Genomic DNA, 26,877 nt, shown 5'->3' on the forward strand with positions numbered 1-26,877 from the left:
TATCATCAACAGCACGCAGTATGTCATTTTGTACTTTCAGTAAGGCCGTCTCAGTTGAGTGCAAGACCTTGAAAGCAGACTGATACATCACATCTAGATGGTAATTATTTTTTTATCTCAGATAATTTTTATTTTTCAACTTCATTAGCAACATTGCCATACCCAAAAACAAAAGAAAAACAAAATTTGCCTGAGATATATAAAAAATTAACTACAACATATACATAAATTGGTTTATTAAAGAGTGAATGGTTTTAAAACATTTGCATCATGCATTCTGCTTGGTATTGAGGCAACAACTGCAAATTTGTCTTCAAGATAACATAATGCGGATTATGTAGTAACAGCCGCGGGGAGGGGGGCGGGGGGTTTGAATTGTTACCTACCTGTTTAGATGATTAAGGCAAGCTTTCCGTTCAGGTTTTCATGCCCCCAGGTGGCCTCTGAGAATTACAATGAGTGCTTTATGTTCAATTTTCCATGCACAGACATTTTTCTGGAAAATTAAATGTGTTTTATTACCAGACAATAACTTCTACTTACACTGAAGTAGTAAGTTACAGTGACTAACAGTATTATAATAACATAATACGTTTTAAGGCAACTTAGGTTTCTGTGTTGCATTTGTTCTGTTTATCAAGAGAATTACTCTAGTTGACTGATTTGTTGCTAGAAATAATACTGTTAATTGTTTGAAAGTTGCTTATCCAGGGAAGGAAAAAAAAAATCCACTTGTCCAGTGGTCAAGAAATTTCAATTTTTACTTAATATTAATAGTAATATTACTTGCCAAAGGTAACACAATGCCTTTTCATCTGTACAAAATAATGTGGTTCTAACTACATTGTTGTCTATGTTAAGTCATACCTGTAAATATTTTGAGCAAAATTAAAGGATTAATAATTTAATGAGGGTAATTGCACAGTGGAACCACAGGTAATCCAGGCTCGCTATTTGGGTCACATACGGGTTTCATATAGCATGAGTAAATATAGAGAACATACAGGGCAAAGTTTAGGTCTGGAAATTTGTTAGAAAATGGAAATAAAAATCAACGAAACTTACCATGTGGCGAGTCGTTGTTGTCCTTTATATGCACATGAAGTTTCGGGAAAAATAGTCTCCTTCATCTTTCCTACATAGTATAGTGACAAGGTAGGAGGCTGACAATAGTGTTGGGACTCCGATCAACCCTAAACAAGCACAATTTTTTTTGCGTGAAAATCGAATCCAGTTGACAACTGGTCTGATTAAAAAATGTCATTGAGCTCGAGGTGCCTGGTGACAAGTATAATAATTAAGTCCCCGCACAGGCGGCCCAAACTCACATTGCGAGGGAAGGGTGTAATGTAATTTACATAACATAGGTGACACGCCAGTGTCGCGTTACAGGCGATTATTGAAAATATAAGAGACTTGGCGTGAGTTTGGGCCACCTGTGGTCCCCGTGGAGGAAAGGGCGCAGTTGGACGCTGAGTGGTACTCCCTTGCCTCCATGGGGACTCATTATACTTGTCACCAAGTAACCAGAGCCCAGTTGGACCAGTTGTGATTCTAACGGCTTCTGGCTGTCATTTTAATAGGTAAACATATAAGTTCTACAGAAACTACTGGCTTTGCGTTGCTAGCTGGAGTCAGGGTTTAGAGAAATTCATGTTCCACGAGCCTGGTGTGTTTATTTAGCAAATGGATTCGATTTTCGCGAAGAAAATCATGCTGGTTTGGGGTCCATCAGAGCCCCAGTGCTGCCGTCAGCCTCCTACCTTGTCACTATACTATGTAGGAAGGATGAAGGAGACTTTTTTTCCGAAACTTCGTGTGCATATAAAGGACAACAACAACTCGCCACAAGGTAAGTTTCATCGATTTTTATTTCCATTTTTTAACAAATTTCCCGACCTAAACTTCGCCCCATATGCTCTCTCATAAATCTCAAAGATATTTTCTCTAAAAATAAACCTGCTTAAATGTGAGCACAATTACTGGCACGACACACACTGTACATGTTTTACTAAGGAATAGTGAAAAAAGCTCGACGGATGGTTTTTACCATTTCACCTCACATATGTGTACGGCACATGTGAAAAATGAGCAAAGAAAGACAAAACTCGTGTACAAAATAAGAAGATAAAAACAATGCTTGAAAACTTATTTCACTGCAATGATTACAAGCTGAAAACCTTTTAATTATAGCACGTTTACCCCATAAGCTTAATTTTAACCATTAAATATGATGTCGTATTTGTTTGGCTTTTGTCTTTGTTAGTCAAATGCCAGTTTAGACCTCTTACTTTAACCTTACCTGCTCACATGGCCCAGGTAGTTGTCGCTCTGCAGGTAAACTGGACACAGAATTAACGTGAAGTACTGAAAAAACAAATAACAAATAACTTATGTTGAAAAACTGTCTCGTTTCTCAAACCCCACATGAAACATTTCAAGTGTTAAACCGTTTTTGCGGTCAGTTAAGCACCTTTTTTAATTGTGCGTTTCTCTTTTGAAGGGTAGACTTGAATCCGTACAAAAACCTCTGTAAAAAATACGAAACCTTTTCCATCCACCGACTTCTCCGCCATGTTTGCTTGTTCTTGGTTTGTACCACGTGTACGGCGTTTTCCCAGGATCTTCGTTTGGACCACGTGACCCGAGACGCTCTGGCCGCGCGGAATAATAATGAGGCCCAGGAACTAGTTGAGGAACAAGGCAACTTAGGGGCCGACCATTTCACTCTTCAGGCGGGGGTGGGTGATTTTGCAAAAAAATTTCCTGCAAGCGCTTGTCGGAAGAAAATAATTGCATGCAGCACAAATGTAATAGAAAGCTTATGGGAAAAAAAGGGAAAAAAATATCCTGCCCACCAGATTGCTAGAAAAAAAAATTCTTGACGACCAGAAATCACCCACCCCTCCCCTCAAGAGGTAAATGGTCGGCCTCTTTGTTGGAAGTTCTTGGCTTAGTTCTCGGTTCTCAGTCTGACCGAGAGTTAGCCGAGAGCCGGCCGAGAGTTTCATAACAAGGATACTACATCCCCTTCCATCCCACACCACGCAATAAAGGCTACAATGAAAAGGTATGTCCCAAAAGGTGAAAAAAGGAAGGAGAGGTAGAATACCATGACAAAAATTAATCTTTGTCTGGCATGGGGTTGTAAGGCTGTCACATACGGCGTTTTTCTGGTATGTGAGTTTGTCTTCTGAGAACTCTCGCAAATGCAACGGTAGTAAGCCGCAAAATAAGTCGAGCAAGATTTCCCCTGCAGAAGTCAACTAATCGTAGTCTTTAATATCCATGGACAAAACCTAACTGAAAAGTGGAAACGCAACAAAGATTACTAACTCAAGCCCAGAATAGAGCTGAAAACCGCTTAACTGAAGTTTATAAAATATTGCGTTCTAGCCTGGAACCAGGCTCCTCAGTCTGAGAAAAAGCGGTAAAAACGGGGTCAAATTGCAAATAAGAAAAAATATCGGTTAGCGAGCTTTTTCCCACAATGCTGAGCCTGTTCCCAGGCTAACAGCGTTCGTTTTCAGCTGTTAAAATGCAGAAAACTAAGCTATAAAGATTTCAATTTTGGTTGGACCAGGAGCCGATTTTCTCACAATGCAGAGCCTGGTCCCAGGCTACTGGGGTGCACATGCTTGCACGAGATCGAGGCAAGTAAGGGTGAGGTTGCCTAGCCATATCCTTGGTAGTTACAGTCAATTTGCAAATTCAAATATGGGCTGTGTTTAAGTGCCTTTGGCATACTTTATAGCGGGCTGTTCTCCCATCAGCTGTCCCATGATGTCCAATTCTAAATGCACCCCTAGTAACGGGTATACGGTATCCAAATTAGCAGCAGACTCACAGAGAACGGAGGCCAAGAAACAAAGTCGTTTGACTTAGGTGGGACTTAATGGGATAACGCCCTCCTCGATTTTCAAAATCTGCAAATCACATTCAACCTCATCTAGAGGCATTATAGCAACTTAGCCATGCACGCGCCTCGGATTCGTCCACAGGTATCGCTTTGTGAGGAATCAATCAACCATCCAATTAATAAATTTAACAATCCTTTATTAATTCCGACATGGTAATTATTGGAATTATCACAACAAGTCAGTTTATCGTTGCTTGCACAATTTACTCTCCATTTCATCAAGTCCACTTCATCTTGACAGGTTGCTCTTTTGATCAAGTAATATTAAGAAATGTTCTCATCATCAAAACTGACCTTGAGTGACGTTAAGTAAGCAAGCCATGCAATGTCAATGAAATGAAATAAAATGGAAAGAGCACTTTATTTTGGTGTCGATATCTTAATTTTTGCAGCTAATCAAGAAAGAACTTTAAACAATTCCCTAATAAAACGTGGTAAAAACATATATTATATAAATTATTTGTATCTTCCTAGCACTAAAATTACCTGATGTTCGTTTGTGGATACACAATTACTTTCCGATTCTTTTCAGTTTAAGACCTCATTATTTCGACCGCGTTCTTGACCGAACCTGAAAAACGATTAACGATCTCTTTACCTAGCCAGATTCTTGTGGCCCTTAAGCGGTAGAAGTCGTCACTTTTCACAGTAACTCATCCCTTAGCAAAGTTTCCAGCTGGCTTCTGATTGGATTAAATCTGCACGAAAGCATATGAGAATAAATCAAAAGGGGTCACACTTTTGGGCCCCTTGCTGTAAAAGATATTGATAGAATTCATGCATAAAAAGCTTTCTTAAATAGGTGAGTTTTTTTAAAGAGACTCAAAATTGTCTAGAGATTTTACTTGTCTTTATGTGATCCGATAGAGAGTTCCACAATGATAAACACGGATACCATTTTAACAGTAACGTCTTGTCTGAAGCTTCTATTAAAATCCTAGGGAATAAGTACAGCGGACGAGGGCAAATTATGATAATGTTTTAATCACTGAAATACAATTTTTCTTGAAGATCATGTGAAAAAAGTGGGGGAAATCTATATCATAATAGTAGATCCTTTATCTTTAAAATCTCTTTGTAGCAACTTTTTAAGCAAAGAAAGAAGAAACTTCTCAAAAACGTTTTTATGCTTCTTCTAAGATGACGTAATTTTCCAAGTTTGCCTGTTCAGACCAGGCCGGGTGTCTTGCTCCGTCCATCTCAGGTGCCAGTTCATTTCCCTCTTCAAGTGTATGATTCGCTCCACCAATCACAGCCCCGCATTCAGGACACTTGCTTCTCACCATGGCCCCACCGCACTCGCCAATAGCGTAGATATGTCCCTGAGGACACTTGAACCAGTGGCCTTTCTTCAAACCAACGGCTTCCACAATCTGTTTTTTTTCTTCTTCTGTCAAAGGTTTAAGAGCTGAACACGCTCTCCTGTTACAAAAAAATCATAACTAAGTGACAATAAACAATTAAAGCAAATATAGGGGGTATTACATGACCGCGTGGAGATATGAAGTATCTCTTCGAGTGTTGAAATATATTTTACGAGCGAGCGCAGTGAACGAGTGAAATATTGTTCAACAGGAGAAGAGAAAATTTCCTATCTCCAAGCAGCCACGTCATGATCTGTTTATTAAATAAACACTAATGAAACTGACTCGTCCCCAGTCGTCTCTGTCAATGAAACACCAAACCATTTCACTTTAATTTTTTTTTTCTGCAGCGAAAGGCGTGTGTTAATATGTAACCATGGCAACGGCAATCTTTTTACTTGTGAAAATATCATGTTATCGAAGATATTTTTCATACCCGTACTGAAAAGACAGTTTTCGTAAAAGAGGATCGACTCGCATGTCGTGGGGCCTTGTTCTCTTTCTCTAATAATCAGCTTAGTCTGTTAAACATACGTTATTGCAAATGTGTCTCAAGGTGTCGTACACGAAATAAATAATTGGCGATCTCCCTACGAACTCCTTAAGCACATGACTTCTCAACTGCATGGCCATTACATACGAGAAGACAGACTAACGAACCTTAGAGAAGGATATTTAACAATTATTCCTCGAGCCCGAATGGGCTCTGAGTCAATAGCCCATTCGGCCTTCGGCCTCATGGGTTATTGACTCAGAGGCCATGAGGGCGTGAGGAATAACTGTTTTAGTAAAACCCAACTAGTTGGTCAAAAATATCGAGACAAAACAACTTTAGCTAACAAAACGCGATTCAGCCGCCATTGTTTTGGTTTTCAAAGCCGGCGCTTTTCGCTACTTGTGGGCTATGAAATATAGCTTAGTTGTTGCTCAACCAATCATAACGCAGCATTGATAATAGACCACTAGTTGGATTTTACTAAAAGAGTATATACCTTACCTAATGGCTGCAAGATCAATCATCATCTCATCAAGCCTCTCATCTCCTATACGTTTGCCGCTGGACAGTTCTTTTCGAACAGTAGTTATCATGTCGTAGAAAGACTGATCTACCTGCCGATCTACCTCGACTTTTTCGACTGTGACATCATGACTAAGTAAACACAGTTCGAGATGGAGGCTTAATCTTGAGAACTCTGTGTTAATGTGTTGGAGTTCTCTTGTTGTCGATGTTCCCGCCATGAAACGCTTTAGGAGATAGTTCAGGTCGTTTGTAACTTGGCGTCCTGTTGAATAATTAATAAATAATTAGAAATGCAATAAATTTACAATCGGCGACAAAATTGTTGATTCCTATTCATCCAGCGGGTAAAGAAATGGATGCTTTGTTTTTGCTGGAAGTGCTTGGCTGCTCTGGCTAAGTTTACAGGCAATAATGATTAAAGCAAGAGAATGATGCTTAAAGCAAATAATACAAATAAATAGAACATAACAGGACTAGGAAGAAATCAGAATTTTCGGCCCCTCGCGCCTCAGAGTGGTCTAAAAATAAGGAGGGGGGGGGGGTGCCCTCCCCTGGATCTGCCACTGCATGGCACAGAAACTCACGACGCAGCAAACAAGTCACACTGGCAAGAGGGGACTGACTCTCACCTACGATCGCTGGTTTTGTTAGTTCGATGCGCTGACCATTTGCAATCACCAACGCTCCCTCTTACCAGCAAAACAAACTGAAAACACCTTTCTCACATGTTTTCTCCTTATTGAGCCCCGCCGTTACTATCCAAGGATTTCTGCGTAGCGATAGAACATTGTTTAGGAGAGGGAGAGAGGATCCGAAGGACCCTAGTTGATTTTTTGTAATTTTATCCGTTAACTAAATTTCGGCAGGGATTGATAAGCACTAAAAAAAAAATAAAAAAAAAATCACCTGTCAAGTGACTTACCGTCCAAAAAGTTTTCTTTGCATAGTTCGCCTGGAAGCACTTTTAGATATTTTTCCGCTTTTTCAGTCATTAAGCAGTAGCGTTCCATCAGCATAATTTTGTTTTCAAGAAGAGGAGATTTCAGCCCATTTTTCAGCTTTTGAACACTTTGCTTAAGCGTTTTCCAGACATGTTGGTAATTTTCTGCATTGAACTTTTCCGACAAAGTGGTTAAACGACCCATCAGAAGGCGTTTCTTGTTTGACACTCCACTATTGGCTTCGACGATTATTTTTCTCTTCACTTTCTCTATATCTCGAAGCTGCTGCTTGATGACGTTACCGTATCGCAGGCTACAGCGGATAGGCGTTTTACATCGAGGGCATGTTTTTAATTGAATCACTTGACTTTCGGTAGTGTCGTTCTCTGACATGTCCATATACCTGAAACATGATGAGAACAAAAAAAAAAAAACACGAAATTTACGTCCACCCTCGACGAATGTACTTATCATCAACCCAAGCAGCGCAGTTTTTCTCGGATGAAAAAACTAAATTAGCGTTTAGTTTGTAAAATTGATCAAGTTACCAATACCTACAACTACAAGTAGTTTAATAGGCAATGATTTAGGGCTGATCTTTATGATGAAGCCGTCTATGAAGCTGATTCTTGGGGAAGGAGAAAGAGAATGCTGAATAACCTTTTTAAGGTCACCTCAGAGGAGAGAGACGCCTGTATAAAAGTGACTAGGTAATCATAGGCATGCTTTAGAAGGAACAAGAAAAGGCCAGATCCTCGGTTTTAAAACAGATGTGGCTTTAATTCTCCTTGCCTACCACATCATCACCGTTAACAAACACATCTGTATCTTTCTAACTTAAATCCCCTCAAGAATTATCACGATTAATTTGAAAGAGATTTTGGGCGAATAACAGAAGAGCCCGTGCCAATTACTATGCGTGCATAAGAGTGTAAGAGCCGACTTGGATGGGAAAATCATCCGCTTTTTCCGAATTAAATAGGGGACACCTTACTTGAACTGCTGACTAGAGCAACTTATGAAAGATCAACCTTAACGTAATGTATTAAGTACCTGTCAAGATCAGACACCGCAAATATGTGTCCACAGTCTGGCAGCTTCATAAAACGCGCATCCTCATCTTCCTCTCCTCCTAAGAAGATCGTCGAAATGGGATCACCGTCATTTGTGTCGCACACGGTACAGATGCATTCCCTCTGGCACGCTAGCCCACAACAAACATGTTTGCAGGGGAGTTTTTTTTTGCAGGGTCGGTTACATCTCGGCCTGTCACACATCTCATGGCACATCTTGAAACACTTGTGATGGCGACATACCCAAGAACACGGCTGGCGACATGGTACACATTGCTCTCCACACTTTTTCGTACATTTACTGTGTACGCAACGGTTTTCGCAGGTTTTTAAACACGGTGGACATGGCATAGAGCAGGTTTCTTTGCACACATGTGAACAGACCAACACACGACCGCACCTTAATTTGCATCGTTGGTGTATCCGACCCATTCGACACTCGCCACACTTTCCAGGGCATGGGTGACCACAGTCCAAATTGGTCCTACAAGGAACTGGGCAGTCAGAGGGCGTGGCTGAACAGGCAACAGTAACTTCGTGTCCACAGGGCCAATCGGTTCGCTTCACAAGCTCCATACATTCAGTGGTGCACGGACGTTGGCAATAATCTTGGCAGCGATGGTTGCAAGACAAAATGTTAGTACATCTTTCTTTGCAAGGAATTCTGTTGAGGTCCTGAGTGAAGCATTTTACTTGTGTGATGTGGCCACAATTAGGTAAAGCCTTCTCTACAAGCACCTTACATTGCTTAACACAAGGCTCACTACAACGATTTGGACACGTATGAGTGCAACCTTGGATGTTTCTTCCACAAGGCTCCCCGCAGACGTACTTCTTATGTTTAGGGTCACCTGGATGACATAAGAGTTTACAGGCGTGACCACATCTAAGACGTACCTCACATCTTCGTTGACATCCCCCGTCAGGAACTTTGTCACTGAAATCTTGCGCTGTTTCAGCTGCTACTTCGTCTTCGTGGGTTTCACAAACCAGAGGCAAGGCGTTTCCGATGCTGTCACTCGCTTTCAAATCCGCCACAATCTTGCTCCAGATCTCACTGTGCTTAGAAAGAAGATCAAAGTTTCCAATGCAGTAGAACCCCTTCTTGGCACGGGAGAGCGCCACGCATGCGCGGTTCACAATCTTGATGAAACCAACTTTTTCATTCTTGTTACTGCGCACAAGGGACAGAAGGATGATGTCATTTTCTTCACCTTGAAAGTTGTCAACGGTTGTCAAGCGAACACTTTTAAATTCTTCGCTGTTTTGCTGTTTGAGGTAGTCTCTAATTGCAAACATCTGTCCAGTGTAGGTGGTCAATAGTGTTATTTGTCCAGCACTGTAACCCTGTTGAAGTAAGTAGCGACAAAGGGCAACTACAAATGCAGCTTCGTGCTCGTTAGTATGACTGTGCGATTCATCATGACTGTTTTCCAAATTACTGTGGTTGACAAAGAACATGTTCTTCTTTATTCCTTTGATGTCTTCATATTCTTTCACTGACTCGTGATTCTCAAGATCTGGGTAAATGTGTTTTAACAGAGCGGCAATTTCAGGCCTCATGCGATGTTGAACAGATAGTTTTTCGCACGAAATTCCAACGTTTACCATTCTCTCGAACAACGACACGTCCAGATTGTACTTCTTAGCCAATTCATAGACAGTGGGGTTGGGTCTAAGCTGCTGATGATCGCCGATCAGAATCAAGTGCTGGGATCCTTTTGACAATGACGTTATAAGATGAGCCTCCAACACTTCAGCGGCTTCTTCAACCAGAACGATTTTCGGGGAAATCCGCTGCAGAATGTGCCGATACCTCGCAGCGCATGTGGTTGTCATGCCAATGACACGTGCCTGTCGAAGAACATTGTATTCTATCATGGTGTCCAATTCTTTGTCACGAGAAAGAGCTTCTTCGAACTCTACTTGACAACTTTGCAAATTTTCCTGTTGCTTTTTTTCTAGCCTTTGACACCACAGTCTGTATAACCTCCACCGGTCTCGTCTGTTCAGCTTGATAAGAGAGCCAACACGTAGCTCTTCGTGTTCATTCATTGCTTTGTTCTTCAAATTTCTTTTCATGTAATTAGGATTATCCGAGTCCTTAATCGAGAGAACGGTTATTTTCTGAAGTGTGGTCATCTTATGTCCATCGATGTCTTCTTCGTCGCTGTCAAAATCGTATCCAGGGACAGATACCTCCATCAGAATATCATCTCTGTTATCATCTTTTGCATTCGATCTGCCATTTCTCGAGATGTCCAGCCACTCTAACAGCTGATCATTGATGGACCGTTTTCCAGCCAAGGTGCAAAATTCCCTGTAGTGTCTCCTTTGTATGCACTGTTGGTCTCTAAGGAAATCTAAGGAGATGATACTTGAATTTAAGGCCTTCATCAAGAGAGACGACTGCTGAAAGGATTGCTTTTGCACTCTGACGTCGTTCCTAGTCGTTCTTCTAGCATGGGCAACAGTTGACGCCCGCATGGTTTTAAGTGATTTTAGATTGAATTGTTCCAGAGTTTTACTTTTGCTCCGCCCACCAACACGAACGATACCTGGCAAAAGATATATGATGAAAATCGTTTCAGAAATCCGCGTAAAGAAAATGTGTACTCTATGATTTGTTTTGTTCAGTTATTTTCTTTTTCAGGCCTACATTCTCGTCTTTAAAACACAGTGATTTCGCAGCTGCACATACTGTAGTGAAAGTGACCTGAAAGTACAACGCCTAAAATACTATTAGGGCGATTTTTAACGGAACGACATTTTTGCTTGAACTAGACTTTGCAAACAACTCTCTAAATATCTAATCAGCAGAGATCGCCTTTTCTGTATTTCAAACCGACAAAGATCATCTAAAATCTAAAAATGTAGCATCCGAAATTTTCTGACATATTATTCCTCTCTTTTCCTGGTTAAAGTGGCTTAAACTCGTCTGAAACCCTAGGAGTTCTTTTGTATTCTTTGCATTTTGGCATGTCATTGATATATTATGGTCATTAATATTTGATTGAGCGAAGACATTTTATAGACCTAAATTTCCAGTCTCACCTCGATTGGAGATTAGTCCCTCTAGGAACTGGTCCAAGGCGTGATTCGTATATGAGACCATCAGGATTGGAGAACTTCCCTTCTCGTCTTGCCAAAGTGACGTGTTATCTAGAAGTGCTTGAGCTATTTTCAATCCAACAAAGGTCTTCCCTGTCCCCGGCGGTCCTTGGATTAAAGCGAACTCTTTTGTTAGCGCCAGTTTAAACGCCCGCATCTGTGATTCGTTAAAGCCCAAACTTTCTCTATCAGGCCAATTGAATATTTCATGAGGCATTTCGTTGTCCATAACAACGTCAGGATTACTCAAGGACTCGGTACATGCGTCTGACAACAATTCTCCGGACCCCTCCCCCGGTTGGCTGGAATCTGTCCCAAGCGCATGCTCACTGGCCACCTGTAACCTTGGTGATGACGAACGGTGATTAGTGACGAGTGTTTCTGGAGATTTCTTCTTTGCCAAGACACCATCAAATTTAAAGGTGAAAGATTTATTGTTTTTATCATCATCCTTTCCATGCAGCTGATACACCGGAGGTCGGATGTCCTGACAACATTCCACAATGTATCGCTGAAATGGAAATTCTTCAGGGTTGATCTCCTTCAGCCCTTCTAGTACGTGCCTGTAGGATTCGTAGTAAGCATCAGATTCTACCATTACAAACGTCTCTTTGTTTTGAATAAACCGATTAACTTCCGCGGCTTCAGTGGTTTCAAACCGCACTTCCAGCTCTCCGTCACTAAGCCCTTCCGGATCTCGGTTTTCCACAGACGCGAAGACAAGTGTGTTAAAATCATCTGAAGACAGGCAAAGTAGAGAACCAAACTTGAGGCGTTTAGATCTCTCCCACTTTATTCGCCTCACTTTGGAATGAGACTGGTTAAACTTGATTTTGAAGACCCTGCCTTTCCTGTTACATACAGGATACAGCACTGTTACACCATGGTACACGGAGACATCATTTGCACGCGGACTAGTATTGCTTGTGGTCGGTTCTAACAAATCTTTATCCTTTGTGAGCTGCTTAATGCCATCTCTAAGTGGCATTACAAAATCCTCTCGTAGTAACCGAAACTGGACATCAAGGTAATGATCAAGGTCGTTGAACCTTCTATCCGTAATGTTCTTACGAAGGAAAGGCCTGGAGCAAAGTAGGTCTGCCGCAGAAGGAATAACGCTTAGTTCTCTAAAATTCTGTGGGGGTTTTAACTGGGATTCCTGATCATGCCCAGACATTGCCAGGCGAATCACTTCATCTTTTAGCTCTGTTACATGTTGGAGTTTCTTTTCAAGATCGTCGGCGTTTTCGATCAGATTCTTTTCCTTTAATATGGCCAATGAGATCCTGAGCTGCGGAATAGGAAGACTGTGCACAATGCTTTCACCCAACTTCTGAATCATGGTCAGAAAAATGGATATAAGATCCATTATCACAGTATCAACCCCAGAATTGCCACCTAGATAGGCCATCTTGTTGATAAAACTTGAAAGAACTGTTCCAGTGAGAAACTTCTTTGCTTTAGTAGAGCGAAGTATCTTCTCTGCGTTTGCGGTCATGATGTTGTTTGATGAACACAGCATACGAAAAGAAGTTATAACAAGCTTTAACAAATCAGGCCTTATATCGTCCATGGATAAGAGTGCTTCGAACTGTCCGGCTTTTCTAGTTAATTCTAATACGGCCTTTTCTGGGAGTTCTTCTCTACAAATGCTCTCCAGCGCCTTGAATCCAATAGGCTTCGAGTCACGACCGGTCTTTTGTCCATCCTCTCCATTATTCATCCGTCGACGTTTCGGTCCCTCGTTCGCTCTTGGAACATCATCAGACCGGCGCTTTCGACTACGAAACGTATTAGGCCGTTCTGGGATCTTCCATAGTTTTCTGCGGCTACTTGACATCTAAGGAGTATCAAACCGTGTATAAAGATTATAGTTTTGCCCCAACAGCGTTGAAAAAGAAAAACAAAGAATCACTGTTAGCAGGTAGTCCTAAATTTTACTGACAAGACATAGCTTTTTGGGTTACTTGGAAAAAATGTACCAGAAAGTGGAAAATTTTTTGACTTTGCTCTTAAAGAGAATTGAGGGTTAAATGACGCCACACTGCAAATTTCAAGTTCGCTGCGGAAATTTTTATATTCTTGTGATACCATTAAGACATTTGCATCACAAACAACATTATACAACTGTTACAATGTCATATGTCACGGCACAAAAAGTCATGGATGTATTTCAAGGCAAAGAATTCACATTAACAATTGCCTTGTATCATTTTTCCGAACGTGGAACGTTTTGCGAAAATTTGAGAAAATTAAAAACCGCAATTCTCGTCGATTTTCGTTGCATCAGTGGAACAGTGAAGAAGACCTGATAATGAAGCTGGTATTTTTGTCGCAACCTGGATGGCTCTGGCAAGTCAATGCAGAAGAGGAACTATAATTTTAAGTGCTCAGGGGTTTTTGTATCCATTTTGGTTTAGTCTAAGAAGGTTTAAAATTCGTTTGGTCGTCAAAGACATCCAGAAAATAATTTGCTGCATAAATTGCATAAATTTTTGTAGCGTGCATGCTCCCATTTTGTATTGTTCAAGCCCACAAGGAAATTAACTGCATCAAAATCATAATGAACGCAATTAATTATGTCTTATATATTGTTTTTGAAGACTTAAGATGATCAAATCTAGTCTCTCAGAGATGGGTTAAATTTTTTTCTATTTCTTCGCTGTCTTTTGTGAAATTTCGGGCTCTCATATCTCAGCAATCAGTGTCAAACTAAAATTCTTGAATTCAAAGCTGAGAATAGTTAAAAATTTGACCACTTCCGATCGTCGATTAGTTGAACCCGATCCAGAACTTTGTGTCACTGTTCGGTGTACTTTGCAATTTCATGGCATGAACTGATATGAACTAGCCCTATCTGGAAAATTCGGTAGGCAAGTCAAAATACGTTTAGATGGTTTCCACTTTGACAGAGACCTGAAATTGTTGCAGCTTACCTTGAAGGCGAGTTATCTGTGCATTTTCTCAACAAACTCTGTGAAGGAACACAGTATGCTCCTTTTATTCCAACGAGAGCTATTCCGAGAAATATTCTTCTTCCTCGGTGATTTCCCAGAAACATCCTGTGACATCAAAACAACTTCACCTGCTTTCTTTTAATTGGCTAGTTGGCTTCGTTATTTTTAGGTACTGTTTCTCAGAAATAAGACAAGACTTTTTTCGTCCTGTTTAATTTAAATGACATCTTCACTTCGTGAACCATTGGTAAAAATTTCCGACTTTTTCCATGTTGTTTTTCACTTCATTTTTTATGTATCTATTAAGGTCTAGAATAAGCTCTAACGTAACACTTAAATTCGACTTCTTTCTTTATAAAACTACAATCAGTATAAAGCCCAACTCATTTCACACGCTTGACCTCATCATCTCAAGTTCTCTTGACAAAGAACACTGACATCAGTCCTATTCTTCTGCTTTTCACTGAGGATTTGCTTTCGTCTTCCATAATTTACTGTCATTTTGGGTAAATATGGGGTTTTGAAATTCTTCCGCCTCTGAAGTCGCCGCATCGTATTCACTGAGTTATTTTCATTATGGACAATAAAAGGCTTGTTTGCCTGCTTCGAACGAACAAACCATTAAAAGACGTCAAGTTAACTTACATTTAAACACCAGCTAAGTCATTTCCCTAAAGGACCACGCGAGCATTTATATATTTCAAGAACTGAAATGTGTCCAAACGCCGATTTTTTTCTGCAAAATCTGAGAGACGAGGCCCACAAACTGGCCAGTTTGTTTTACAGAGGAAAAGAAACATTTAGCTAAAGGCACAAAATTTACATACCGGTTAAGATAAAACATTCAGCTCATCGACTTACCTTCAGGTTAATTTTTAGTGCATTTCTTGGTAAAAACAAGAAAAACCATACGAGGAACAGTGAAACAAGTTCCCTTCAAATGAGCTGCCAGGGCCTGTTCAAAGAATAATCAGTCTGGATTTCCGAGAAACCTACCGCCTCTAATAATAACATGGCTACGTTAAGCCCTTTCATTGGCTAGAACCTTGAGCAGCAGCCAAATGAACTGGGCGCTAGATCACACCCCAATAATCCAAGTTGTGCTAAGGGTATCCTACGAACATTTATTGCCAATCAGAAAATTCTATTCAATTCTTTATTTTACACTGTACAAGGCATTTACAAACGGTTTTATACAAGTAGTAGAGGTAATGTACATATGTGCAGTGCAGTGTTCAAAGGAGCAAGAGCTTTCTAGTTGGACACCGTCACGTTAAGATGAATGGTAGCAGAAAAGAAAAGAAAAACACTCAAATTACATCAGTGATGGAGAATGTAAAGTAAGTAACCTATCCCTTCAATAACCGTGCGGCGGCCGTGTTCCGTTTTCATGTAGGCTTATAAAGAACAGAGAATTTTCCTTTTACAATGATGAATCGAGTGCGGCTATTCATATTTTGAATGATTTTCATGGTTGACAAGCGGCTAAACACTCTGAATACCTGACGGTCCGATTGGCTTCCCAGACGTGTCCCCAGGAAAACCGAGTACCCACCAGAAAATTCCTCTTTACAACCCAGGCCCCCACTGCAAGCAGTACCTATTATCCCACGAAGACGGCCGCCATTTTGGTTTAGAACTTGATGGTAGTATTTTATTACATGTTATATTCAGCGTGTTAACAAATACTTTACTTGTGCTACTGTTACTTTCCACATACCTGTCACGATGAAAAATTATCATGGCTTTTTTTCTCTTCCTCTTGGCTTGACGATATTGATGAAAGTCTTAAGACGTCTAACTTTACGCAAACTCATTCCCGTCAAAATAGGAAAAATGCTGTATAGTGATGAATTGCCGCTGGTCATTAGGAAGGTAAGAAACCAGCAAGGTGGGGTTAGGGGGTGTAAGAATTTTTGACATGGGCTCATTTTGTGCATTTATGATCAACTGACCTCTTGCCTTCGCAAGGAACATTTCTTAACTTGCATTTCTTTTCTGGTGTGAACAAGACGACTAGCTAACGTACCCAATGAGTTTCACAAGATAACTTCTCATTTTCGTCCCCAAAGCTAACCGGCTCTTTCAAAAGATCACGTGGCTGAAAGCAACGGAGAGCGATTGAGAAGTGATTCTATGAGAAAATGTAGTTTGATTGAAAATAACTTCTTAAAAATAAAGCACAACGAAGAATGTGGTTTGAATGAGAATAACTTCACCTTGAGAATTTCCCCCTAAAATAAAGCAATACAAGGATTTTGTTGTACCTAATCAAGTCGTCCATCAAACACCTCTTCAATCAATTTAATGGCAAACAAACCAACCGGCCATTTCCGAATTGCCCAAGCAGCCTCTTTTCCAAAGCTAGACAAAGTGAGAAGCAATTATTGATATGAAAATGATTTTATTCTCATGCAAATATAACTCCTTGTCACCGGGGGGAGGTTTAGCACTTAGCCTCGTTTTGAAAGTGAGAGTATTTGGGCCTATACGCCACTTCCACATTTCCCATAATGCACCTTACTTGCCCCCCTCCCCCCCCAAAAAACAAACAACCAAAAAAAAAATTGCACCAGCATTGTTTTCAATTTCTTTTGGGACGGATGTAATACACAGAAGAAATGAAAAACAAAGGTTATGCAAAATTTTGAGGGTCAAATAAGGTGCATTATGGGAAATGTGGAAGTGGCCTAATGACGTAAATGGACTAATCACTAAAAAATGTTAGAAAGAAGGGGGACAAGCTGTGCGTTGCTTTTACAATTTATTCTGCATTGAAACAAATCCACTCCTATCTTAAACAAGTTACGTCTATAATGCAATACAAGTTATGTAACGCATAGTTTTCATTGAATTGAAATGCAACATTTGTAATCTTCGAGGTTATACACAGTCTGGGCTTTGTTAAGATTGCATCTACACTGTGGCGTTTACACTTTCACTGAACTGATAGAAAGAAGAGGAAAGAAAACATTTTCACGTCTAACACATGAAAGGATGACGACGATTAACATTATAAATCACTGCGTACCTTACAGAGCAAGTAACAAATACAAAATTACTACTATACTTTTCTGGGGAAATGTTTACTACACTATATCATATTATTACTCTTTTTTATTTATATAAAAGCTTCCATTTCAGTCAAATGACAATGTCTCTGTTATTAACCTGTGACCAAGGTTAAAAATTCCAAAAATACGAAAAAATATTTGACGGAGAAACTGGAAGCTTCTGCCCCTCTCGCCTTTTTTTTCAATTTTCCATAAATAAAACATATTAACAACAGCTGCTTAAGCAAAATAACTTTACATGTAATTGCAATAAACAAATCATCATAACTTTGTCGCATTTACATGACTGAATAATAAACTCTATACCCCCAGAGTCAAAAGAGGTTATATGAATGAAGTAAGGAAGAAATCACATGGTGTGAGAATTCTGATGAAATCTCCCTGACAATACTTGTGCATGTTACTACAGCATCTCTCTCTTTAGATACCCAACAATACATTCAACTCTCTACAGGGACACCTGGAGTTTGTTCTCTCTAAAAGGCAGACACCTTTGCAAGAAGGACACAGGGTATAAGTCCCAACATTCAAGAGGGTGGTAAGAATTGACTGTATCAAAACTGCCGGGATTTTTTAAAAGTAGTTCATCATCATTAGCAACCCTAAGAGTTTAAAATAGATAACCCTTTAATAAACAGTGATAAACAAGTAATTTCTCCTTGTGATGTCGCTGCCAACTCCATCAGTAAGACAATGAAAGTCAATACTTAAAGGGGATTTATAGCCTAAAAAATGACAAACTTGCATTTTGATTTCAGGGATTAAAGGGTCATTGCCATATAGCTGTATGTTACAAAGCTTACGAGGCGCGTATTGTAATATACAAATTATTGTTTTATACGTTGCATAAAAACTGTTAAAAGAAATTTGAATTGAACATTATTGACACTACGGGTAGAGAATACAGATAAACAACTTATGCATTGCTGTTTTTTAGATATTTCTTCTCCAGATTTTGGAATTACAAAAAAATGCATTTGGCTTATCCTCTAATTACAGAAAACTGATGACCATCTATTCAACCAAAAATCATTGAAATATGGAGAAAAGAACAAACGAACAGACCAATAATATTTTAAAGTAGAAGTGTTGAAAGCATTGAGTAATATTTGGGAACAAAAATTATTGGAACAGAAAACTGAGTAAACTTTTGAATAACTCAAAAAATATGTGAAAGTTACAATCGCAAGTTTTTGGTTGGCTGGATGGCCTCCAGTTACCACCTCTTCTTTTTGCTGTTTTTCCCAACTTCAACCTTAGTCAACCAAAACAGTAACAAAAAATTACTGTTGACTGTTTTTCTTGGAAGTGCTAATATCATGTACGGTGGCTCCCAGACTAAAAACTAATAATGGAGGTTTGCTTGCATAAAATCCCTAAACTTGCGATAAACTTTGAGATTCTTCTTTCATACTAGTAAGCTATTCTTTAAGGGTAGCATTAACTCTTTCACTCCCACACCAAGTAAATATAGGGAATATCTATCACTGTAACTTTTACACCTGTGGGCAGAATCCTATGATGTCACCATTCAAATGAAACCTCTTTGGCAAAACTTGTGTATGGTGCTATTTAATTCTTAGGATGTTACAATTTTCAAATGTTGTGAATTTTTTTTTTTTCAATCTGCCACCATCAGGAGTGAAAGTGTTCCGCTATGAAACGATGCCAAGCATGTACAACAAAGCTAAGCCAACATATTATTTTACATGACTTTTGCAGCATTGCTTACTTTTAATAACCAAATGAAACTGAGCAAAGCGGTAACAATCTTTACAATTCCAAAGAACATTGGAGAATATAACATATTAATGACCTAAAGGAGGACGTAAATGTGAAGAGCCACCTTAATCTACTGTAAATCAATAAAGAATTCTTGTCAACTATTATCCTCTTTTGTAAGAGCATTTTGAGTTTAAAGTTACAGCAGCAAAGAGCATTTGCGATTCTTTTTTCCATGTAGTGACCTATTTTCGAGCCTAGTTATTCAGATAAAATGATGGATAAGAAGCTGTTGAAAGTCAACGATCACGGAAGAACGATGGCTTTGCTTTGCTTGAAGACCAAAAAACATCTTAATGAGATATGGCCTCTTATAAAAAGCCAGTCCTTGCTAAGGGGAATTGTGATAGTATATATTATAAAAGACCTTTCTAAAAAAGAAATTCCTTATGTAATGTACTCATACCAGCCAAACTATAAAACTCGAAGATTTAACAGTTCAACCAAAAGCAGACGTCTGTGGTCAGTCAGGATTCAGGATTTCAAATCTCCACCTAATAATTTTAGCTCCAATTATGCACATCTTCACTTTGACCTGGAAAGACTGAATAAAAGTCAAAGCCTACAAAGCCCAGTGTTGTGGCCGATCTAAAACAGTAACACTAGAGACAATGAAGGAAAAAGGTTAGAAATCTGAGAATAAAATGTGCTCAACCATCACCTGTAGAAATAAAAAGAAACTAGAAAGTTAGAATACGTTTTTGCTTTCAAAAGAATCTCAATGAGAGGGGTATCTTATGGTTATTTTATCTCCAGTATGAGTTTCCAATTTGAAAAGTACCAAAAAAAGTTAGCATAAGGTTCCAATTTGAAAAGTACCCGAATTAGCGTGGTATCCCATGTTTCTCTGTTCCCTGATTTATTGTGTAAATTCGGTTTGAGTGTCAGCGGTTTACACAAAATACGTTTCAACACCTATACACCACTTCGAATTTCCACAAAAAAATCAGTTCCCAAACAAACCAGGATTTCTATTGTCCACGTTAATAATTTTAGATTGGTATCCCTACGTTTCTCCGTTAACTGATTTATTGTGTAAATTCAGTTTCAGTGTCAGCGGTTTACGCAAAATACGTTTCAACGCCTATACACCCTGTCGAATTTCCACAAAAAATCACTTCCCAAACAAACCAGGATTCCCATTGTCCACGTTAATAATTTTGGATTGGTATCCCTTCGTTTCTCTGTTCCCTGATTTATTGTGTAAATTCGGTTTGAGTGTCAGCGGTTTACGCAAAATACATTTCAACGCCTATACACCCCGTCGAATTTCCACAAAAAAATCAGTTCTTAAACAAGCCAGGATTCCCATTGTCCGCTCTGATAATTTTAGATTGGAGTAAAGTGGACCTCCTTCTCTCTAAAAAAAAAAAAAGCGGAAAAAATAGAATCACGGTCAATAGAGTTTGCTTGGCAATCCCAAAGCGTGCTACCATCACCTGTAGAGATAGGAAAAATGTTAGCATAGATGTTAGCATAAGGTTCCAAATATTTGAAAAGCACCCGAATTAGCATGGTATCCCTACATTTTTCTGTTCCCTGATTTATTGACTGTGTAGTATCGGTTTGAGTGTCAGCGGTTTAGGCAAAATACGTTTCAACGCCTATACACCCTGTCAAATTTCCACAAAAAATCACTCCCCAAACAAACCAAATTCCCATTTTCCGCATTGTCAATTTTAGTTTGGTATGCTTACATTTCTCTGTTTCCAGATTTATTGCATAATACCGGTTTGAGAGTCAGCGGTTTACGCAAAATACGTCTCAACGCCTATACACTCTGCCGAATTTCCACAAAAAAATGAGTTCCTCAGCAAACCAGGTTTGCTATTGTCCACCTTGATAATTTTAGATTGGGGTTACCTTGATCTTTTCTATAATAGAAAGAAATTAAAGGTAAAAAGGCCAGAAATCTAGGAAGCTGAAGACTTGTAAACTCAAAGCACTCACTTGTTGATGCTGAGAGTGAAATTCCTGCTAAGAACTCCCAGGAACAGAAGCTTTGATATCAATTCCTGCAGTTTGGCAGCGACAGGAACTCTGAAATAATAATGAAAAGTTGAAATACACATTGCACATCTATTGATAGACGCTAATCGGGGTTTGAAGGATTTTTTGTAGCAGTCGATGATTTTTTACTCCAGAGATAATTGTCTGTTACATCATTTCCTACACAGTACTAACAAAGTACATGGCAGATAATAATGAGATCAGTATTAGGTATGTACGTTTACTTAATTACACATTCTACCCTCGACGCGATCTGCCACACAAATTACCCACGACTTGCTCCACGCAGGGTTCACGGCATAATCAGTAGAGCAAAAGCAGATCCAACTTGGAGATCGTCCGTGGGTGCGAATCATGCCGAGGTCAAAACACTTTCTCTTTGCCTCGTGTGGTCCCCAAATTCCTTTTACTTGGTGTAACGCTTATTGGGGCTTATGGGTTGAACCTACCAGAAGTTGGAAAGGTATTAGTTCCTTCCATCCCTGTCAACCTTTTTCATATGGACATCTTGGTTGAATTCTGATACAACTTTCAACTGGACATGTATCATTTCCCTTTGTCAGCATTTTACTCCTACAAAAAAAGACAGTATAACATGAACGTTGTCCTGGAGAAATAATGGTTACAAAAATCGGTAGTACTGTTTACTGAAGCAGTAGCCAATATGAGATTTGCATTTGTCTTTTTTATAACAAGGTTATTTTGCTTGAAGAATTTTAAAACTCTTTTATCCCTCTACGGCCTCCTTTTGGCAAGTGTAATGTGTAGTTTTAGAAAATATCCATAATCCCCCACAAAGGGCAACGGAAATTCCGAGGGGAGGAGGGGGGGGGGGGGGGGTGTCAAAAAGGAGGCAATTTCCAAGGGAGTCGGGGGGTTGCTTACAGAGGTCTTTTTCCAGGGCGTTTGAGTAAGATTGGTCAGTTAATAATAAATAGCAGCTTCTCTGTTGTGAAAGCTATCAGTTATTTACTGTTACCAGTGTTTCAAAACAAGTATTATTGTTAGCATTGATCATGTTTTACCTACGGTCAGCTAAACGCTTTTTTCAGTAGTATTCTTTAATACAATAATTGTCATCGGTTCATGGATAAACCTTCAGGTGTTGTTTACCCTGCGAGCAAGTTATCCTAGCTTGCCCAATTAGGAGAGCATACTCGTAAGCTAGGTGTTGCTTTATTACACAATTGATTCACCATAATTTGGTTGTGTTCTAAGCCTTCTTGCAACATGTTCTAACTAAAATGAAGTAATGAAACTTCACGTGGTGTTTAGTTTGAATGTAACTGGTTCTTTTGTAGATGACATCTTTCGTGTAGTCCGTAGTACAAGGTTTTGCCTGTTTGGTTTATCATTAGGTAAGGACGTTTTTGAGATTATTAGCCACCTTATTAACATGAATGATATGATCTTTTTGCATTTTCTCGCAGAAAAAAAAAATTATCTTTCGCATAAAAAAACATAGTGCAACAAATACAACATTTTTGACACAAATATACTTCCCAGAGGGTACTCAACCAAATTCCAGAGAGTGGGGGACTATAACAAGCAACCCCTACAGTATAAAATGGAAATTCCAGGTGGGGGGAGGGGGGTCTAAAGTAAAAGTTGCCTCTGTGGGGGGTATGGATATTTTTTCTGGAACTGCACAATAATAGATGTTTTCAGTATTTTACTGACTGCTTCAGTGTATGTGGTGTCTTGAGTGATGGCTTCAAACAAGGTTCCTATTGATGTACATGTTTATGTGGTAGTTATTTTTTTTATCTCAGGTAATTTTTATTTTTCAACTTCATTAGCAACATTGCCATACCCCAGAACAAAAGAAAAACAAAATTTGCCTGAGATATATTAAAAATTAACTACAACATATACATAAATTGGTTTGTTAAAGAGTGAATGGTTTTAAAACATTTGCATCATGCATTGTGCTTGGTATTGACGCAAAAACAGCAAATTTGTCTTCAAGATAACATTATGTAGTAACAGCTGCGGGGGGGGGGATCTTGCATTGTTACCTACCTGTTCAGATGATTAAGGCAAGCTTTTGGTTCAGGTTTTCATGCCCCCAGGAGGCCTCTGAGAATTACAATGAGTGCTTCATGTTCAATTTGCCATGCACAGACATTTTTCTGGAAAATTAAATGTGTTTTACTACCAGACAATAACTTCTACTTACACTGAAGTAGTAAGTTACAATGACTAACCGTATTATAATAATATAATACGTTTTAAGGCAACTTAGGTTTCCATGTTACATTTGTTCTGTTTATCAAGAGAATTACTCTAGTTGACTGACTTGTTGATAGAAATAATACTGTTAATTGTTTGAAAGTTGCTTATCCAGGGAAGGAAAAAAAAATCCACTTGTCTAGTGGACAATAAAATTTCAATTTTTACTTAATAATAATAGTAATATTACTTGCACAAAGGTAACACAATGCCTTTTCATCTGTACAAAATAATGTGGTTCTAACTACATTGTTGTCTATATTAAGTCATACCTGTAAATATTTTGAGCAAAGTTAAAGGATTAATAATTTAATGAGGGTAATTGCACGGTGGAACCACAGGTAATCCAGGCTCACTATTTGTGTCACATACGGGTTTCATATAGCATGAGTAAATATAAACAACATACAGGGCAAAGTTTAGGTCTGGAAATTTGTTAGAAAATGGAAATAAAAATCAACAAAACTTACCATGTGGCGAGTTGTTGTCGTCCTTTATATGCACATGAAGTTTCGGGAAAAATAGTCTCCTTCATCTTTCCTACATAGTATAGTGACAAGGTAGGAGGCTGAAAATAGTGTTGAGACTCCGATCAACTCCAAACAAGCACAATTTTTTTTTGTGAAAATCGAATCCAGTTGACAACTGGACCAATTCAAAAATGTCACTGAGCTCGAGGTGCCTGGTGACAAGTATAATAATTAAGTCCCTGTGGAGGAAAGGGTGCAGTCAGATGGTGAGTGGTACTCCCTTCCCTCCATAAAGACTCATTATACTTGTCACCAGTATCCCGAGCTCAGTTGGACCAGTTGTGATTCTAACGGCTTCTGGCTGTCATTTTAATAGGTAAACATATAAGTTCTACAGAAACTACTGGCTTTGCGTTGCTAGCTGGAGTCAGGGTTTAGAGAAATTCATGTTCCACGAGCCTGACCTGTTTATGTAGCAAATGGATTTGATTTTCGCAAAGAAAATCATGCTGGTTTGGGGTCCATCAGAGCCCCAGTGCTGCCGTCAGCCTCCTACCTTGTCACTATACTATGTAGGAAAGATTAAGGAGACTATTTTTTCCGAAACTTTGTGTGCATATAAAGGACAACAACAACTCACCACAAGGTAAGTTTCATCGATTTTTATTTCCATTTTCTAACAAATTTCCAGACCTAAACTTCATCCCATAAGCTCTCTCATAAATCTCAAAGATATTTTCTCTAAAAATAAACCTGCTTAAATGTGAGCACAATTACTGGCACCACACACTGTAAATGTTTTACTATTAAAGGAATAGTGAAAAAAGCTCGACGGATGGTTTTTACCAATTCACCTCACATATGTGTAAGGCACATGTGAAAAATGAGCAAAGAAAGACAAAAATCGTGTAGAAAATAAGAAGATAAAAACAATGCTTGAAAACTTATTTCATTGCAATGATTACAAGCTGAAAACCTTTTAATTATAGCACGTTTACCCCATAAGCTTAATTTTAACCATTAAATATGATGTCGCATTCGTTTAGCTTTTGTCTTTGTTAGTCAAATGCCAGTTTAGACCTCTTACTTTAACCGTACCTGCTCACATGGCCCAGGTAGTTGTCGCTCTGCAGCTAAACTGGACACAGAATTAACGTGAAGTACTGAAAAAAACAAATAACAAAAAACTGTCTCGTTTCTCAAACCCCACATGAAACATTTCAAGTGTTAAACCGTTTTTGCGGTCAGTTAAGCACCTTTTTTAATTGTGCGTTTCGCTTTTGAAGGGTAGACTTGAATCCGTACAAAAACCTCTGTAAAAAATACGAAACCTTTTCCATCCACCGACTTCTCCGCCATGTTTGCTTGTTCTTGGTTTGTACCACGTGTACGGCGTTTTCCCAGGATCTTCGTTTGGACCACGTGACCCGAGACGCTCTGGCCGCGCGGAATAATAATGAGGCCCAGGAACTAGTTGAGGAACAAGTCAACTTAGGGGCCGACCCAGGGGGGGGCCCACGACTCCAATAGCGTTCGGTACTTGTTTCGTGTACCTATGATCCACCGATTTATGACATCACATCCGGTTGCAGAGTTGCTGCTCTGTTTTCGCGCGAAGCACCAAGATGGACGGCCGATGCCATTTGGTTTTCTCGTTATTTTTACCCACAGGCTAACGGAATTATGTATCTTGAATGCCGAGAATGTTGAGAAGGTATCTAGCCGGCCTTTCAAGCAAATTTCATGACCAAACAAAGAAGTTTTAGTATTATTTTAACGATAAATAATATGCAACTGCGGGGAGTGTCATGGCGAGTCTTGAGATGTTTTAAAACGAGTGTCGTTAACGTTTTGCGGCTTTTGCTGCGTCTGATTTAGAGAAGTCATCAAACAAAATATAATTTCCTGAGCGGGAAAGAATGGAAAAAACGCCGATGGCCACATTTTAAAGTGTTCACTGCTGGAAGGCTGTATCACGCCCCGTAAAGTTGCAAAAACTTCTACTCAACTGCATGGTTTTGAGGGATGTCATGGCGAGTCTTTCGCTCTTTGTAATCGAGCGTCACTCAAGAGTTTGGCTTTTGCGGCTTCTGATTCATCGAAGTCATCAATCAAAATTGCCTATCCTGAGCGGAATGGAATGGGCAAAACGCCGGTGGTCATAGTTTAAAGTGTCAACTGCTTGAAGGCGTTATCACTGGACGTAAAGTTTCTGAAAGCTCTACCCAACTGTCCTGTCATGGCGAGTCTTTCGCGAGTGTCCGCTCAAAGGGTTGGCTGTTGTAGCTTCTGATTTACCGAGATTGTCAAACAAAATAGCCTGTCCTGAGTGGAATAGAATGGAGAAAAAGCTGATAGTCACAGTTTAAAGTGTTGATTGCTGGAAGGCTTTATCACTCGTCGTAAAGTTGCTCAAAGGTCTTCACTGTAGGTTTGAGCAATGTAATGGTGAGTCTTTCTCTGTGTCTAATCGAGCGTCACTCAAGATTTTAGCTTTTGCATCTTCTGATTCACCGAAGTCATCAATCAAAATACCCTATCCTGAGCGAAGTACCGTGGAGAAAAAGCCTATGGTCACAGTTACAGTGTTAACAGCTGGAAGGCTTTGCCAGTTGACGTAAAGTTGCTGAAAGCTCTACTCAACTGATTTCGAAACGGTCACATGTTGCGAGCTTCTGGAAGGTTAGTGTTGGATTTTTAGCATTTAAAAATTTTTTAGCCTTTGAAGATTTATGTTTAGAACAAGAGTTAAGCCCAAAAGTAGTCCAATTTGTCATTATCTGAGAGAAATCAAGAAAGTTTGTGCCCTTCCTTTTTTTTCTAAGCTTGCAAGTGTAACATACATGAAAAGAAACCCTTATGCACTACTAGTCATATTGTTAAAATGACTAGTTTGAAATTACTCCTTATCTTAACTGATAAC

At 39.3% G+C, this 26,877-nt stretch overlaps 2 protein-coding genes and 1 long non-coding RNA gene across 3 annotated transcripts in view; all 3 read right to left on the bottom strand.

Annotated features, from left to right (window-relative positions):
• Positions 1–385: 385 nt before the first annotated feature.
• LOC140924242 (uncharacterized) lies at positions 386–2,614 on the bottom strand. The gene is made up of 3 exons (XR_012164220.1): positions 2,474–2,614; positions 2,303–2,367; positions 386–496 (listed from the first exon to the last, which is right to left on the bottom strand). It is a non-coding gene; the product is annotated as an uncharacterized lncRNA (long non-coding RNA).
• Positions 2,615–4,035: 1,421 nt separating this feature from the next.
• Positions 4,036–14,442, bottom strand: LOC140924742 (NFX1-type zinc finger-containing protein 1-like). Its single transcript, XM_073374749.1, has 6 exons — positions 14,366–14,442; positions 11,373–13,269; positions 8,299–10,876; positions 7,227–7,648; positions 6,281–6,566; positions 4,036–5,341 (listed from the first exon to the last, which is right to left on the bottom strand). The coding sequence occupies exons 2-6, from the start codon at positions 13,267–13,269 to the stop codon at positions 5,044–5,046; spliced, it is 5,481 nt and encodes a 1,826-aa protein (XP_073230850.1). The 5' UTR covers positions 14,366–14,442; the 3' UTR covers positions 4,036–5,043.
• A 4,732-nt stretch (positions 14,443–19,174) lies between these two features.
• LOC140924327 (prolyl hydroxylase EGLN3-like) overlaps positions 19,175–26,877 on the bottom strand; it is a 55,600-nt gene continuing 47,897 nt past the window's right edge. Inside the window, exon 8 of the transcript XR_012164244.1 lies at positions 19,175–19,427. The gene's annotated coding sequence lies outside the window, so the exon portion shown is untranslated. The remainder of the gene's footprint in view (positions 19,428–26,877) is intronic.

This window comes from Porites lutea, chromosome 14, assembly GCF_958299795.1.
Source record: "Porites lutea chromosome 14, jaPorLute2.1, whole genome shotgun sequence".
Taxonomy (NCBI): Eukaryota; Metazoa; Cnidaria; class Anthozoa; order Scleractinia; family Poritidae; genus Porites; species Porites lutea.

Excerpts from the sequence above, each read along its gene's own strand:
- LOC140924742 (XM_073374749.1), bottom strand. The coding sequence starts at position 13,269 with ATGTCAAGTAGCCGCAGAAAACTATGGAAGATCCCAGAACGGCCTAAT. Across the intron at positions 7,649-8,298 it reads GCGGTGTCTGATCTTGACAG|GTATATGGACATGTCAGAGA; the intron begins GTACTTAATACA and ends ATCATGTTTCAG. Across the intron at positions 6,567-7,226 it reads CAAAGAAAACTTTTTGGACG|GACGCCAAGTTACAAACGAC; the intron begins GTAAGTCACTTG and ends ATTATTCAACAG.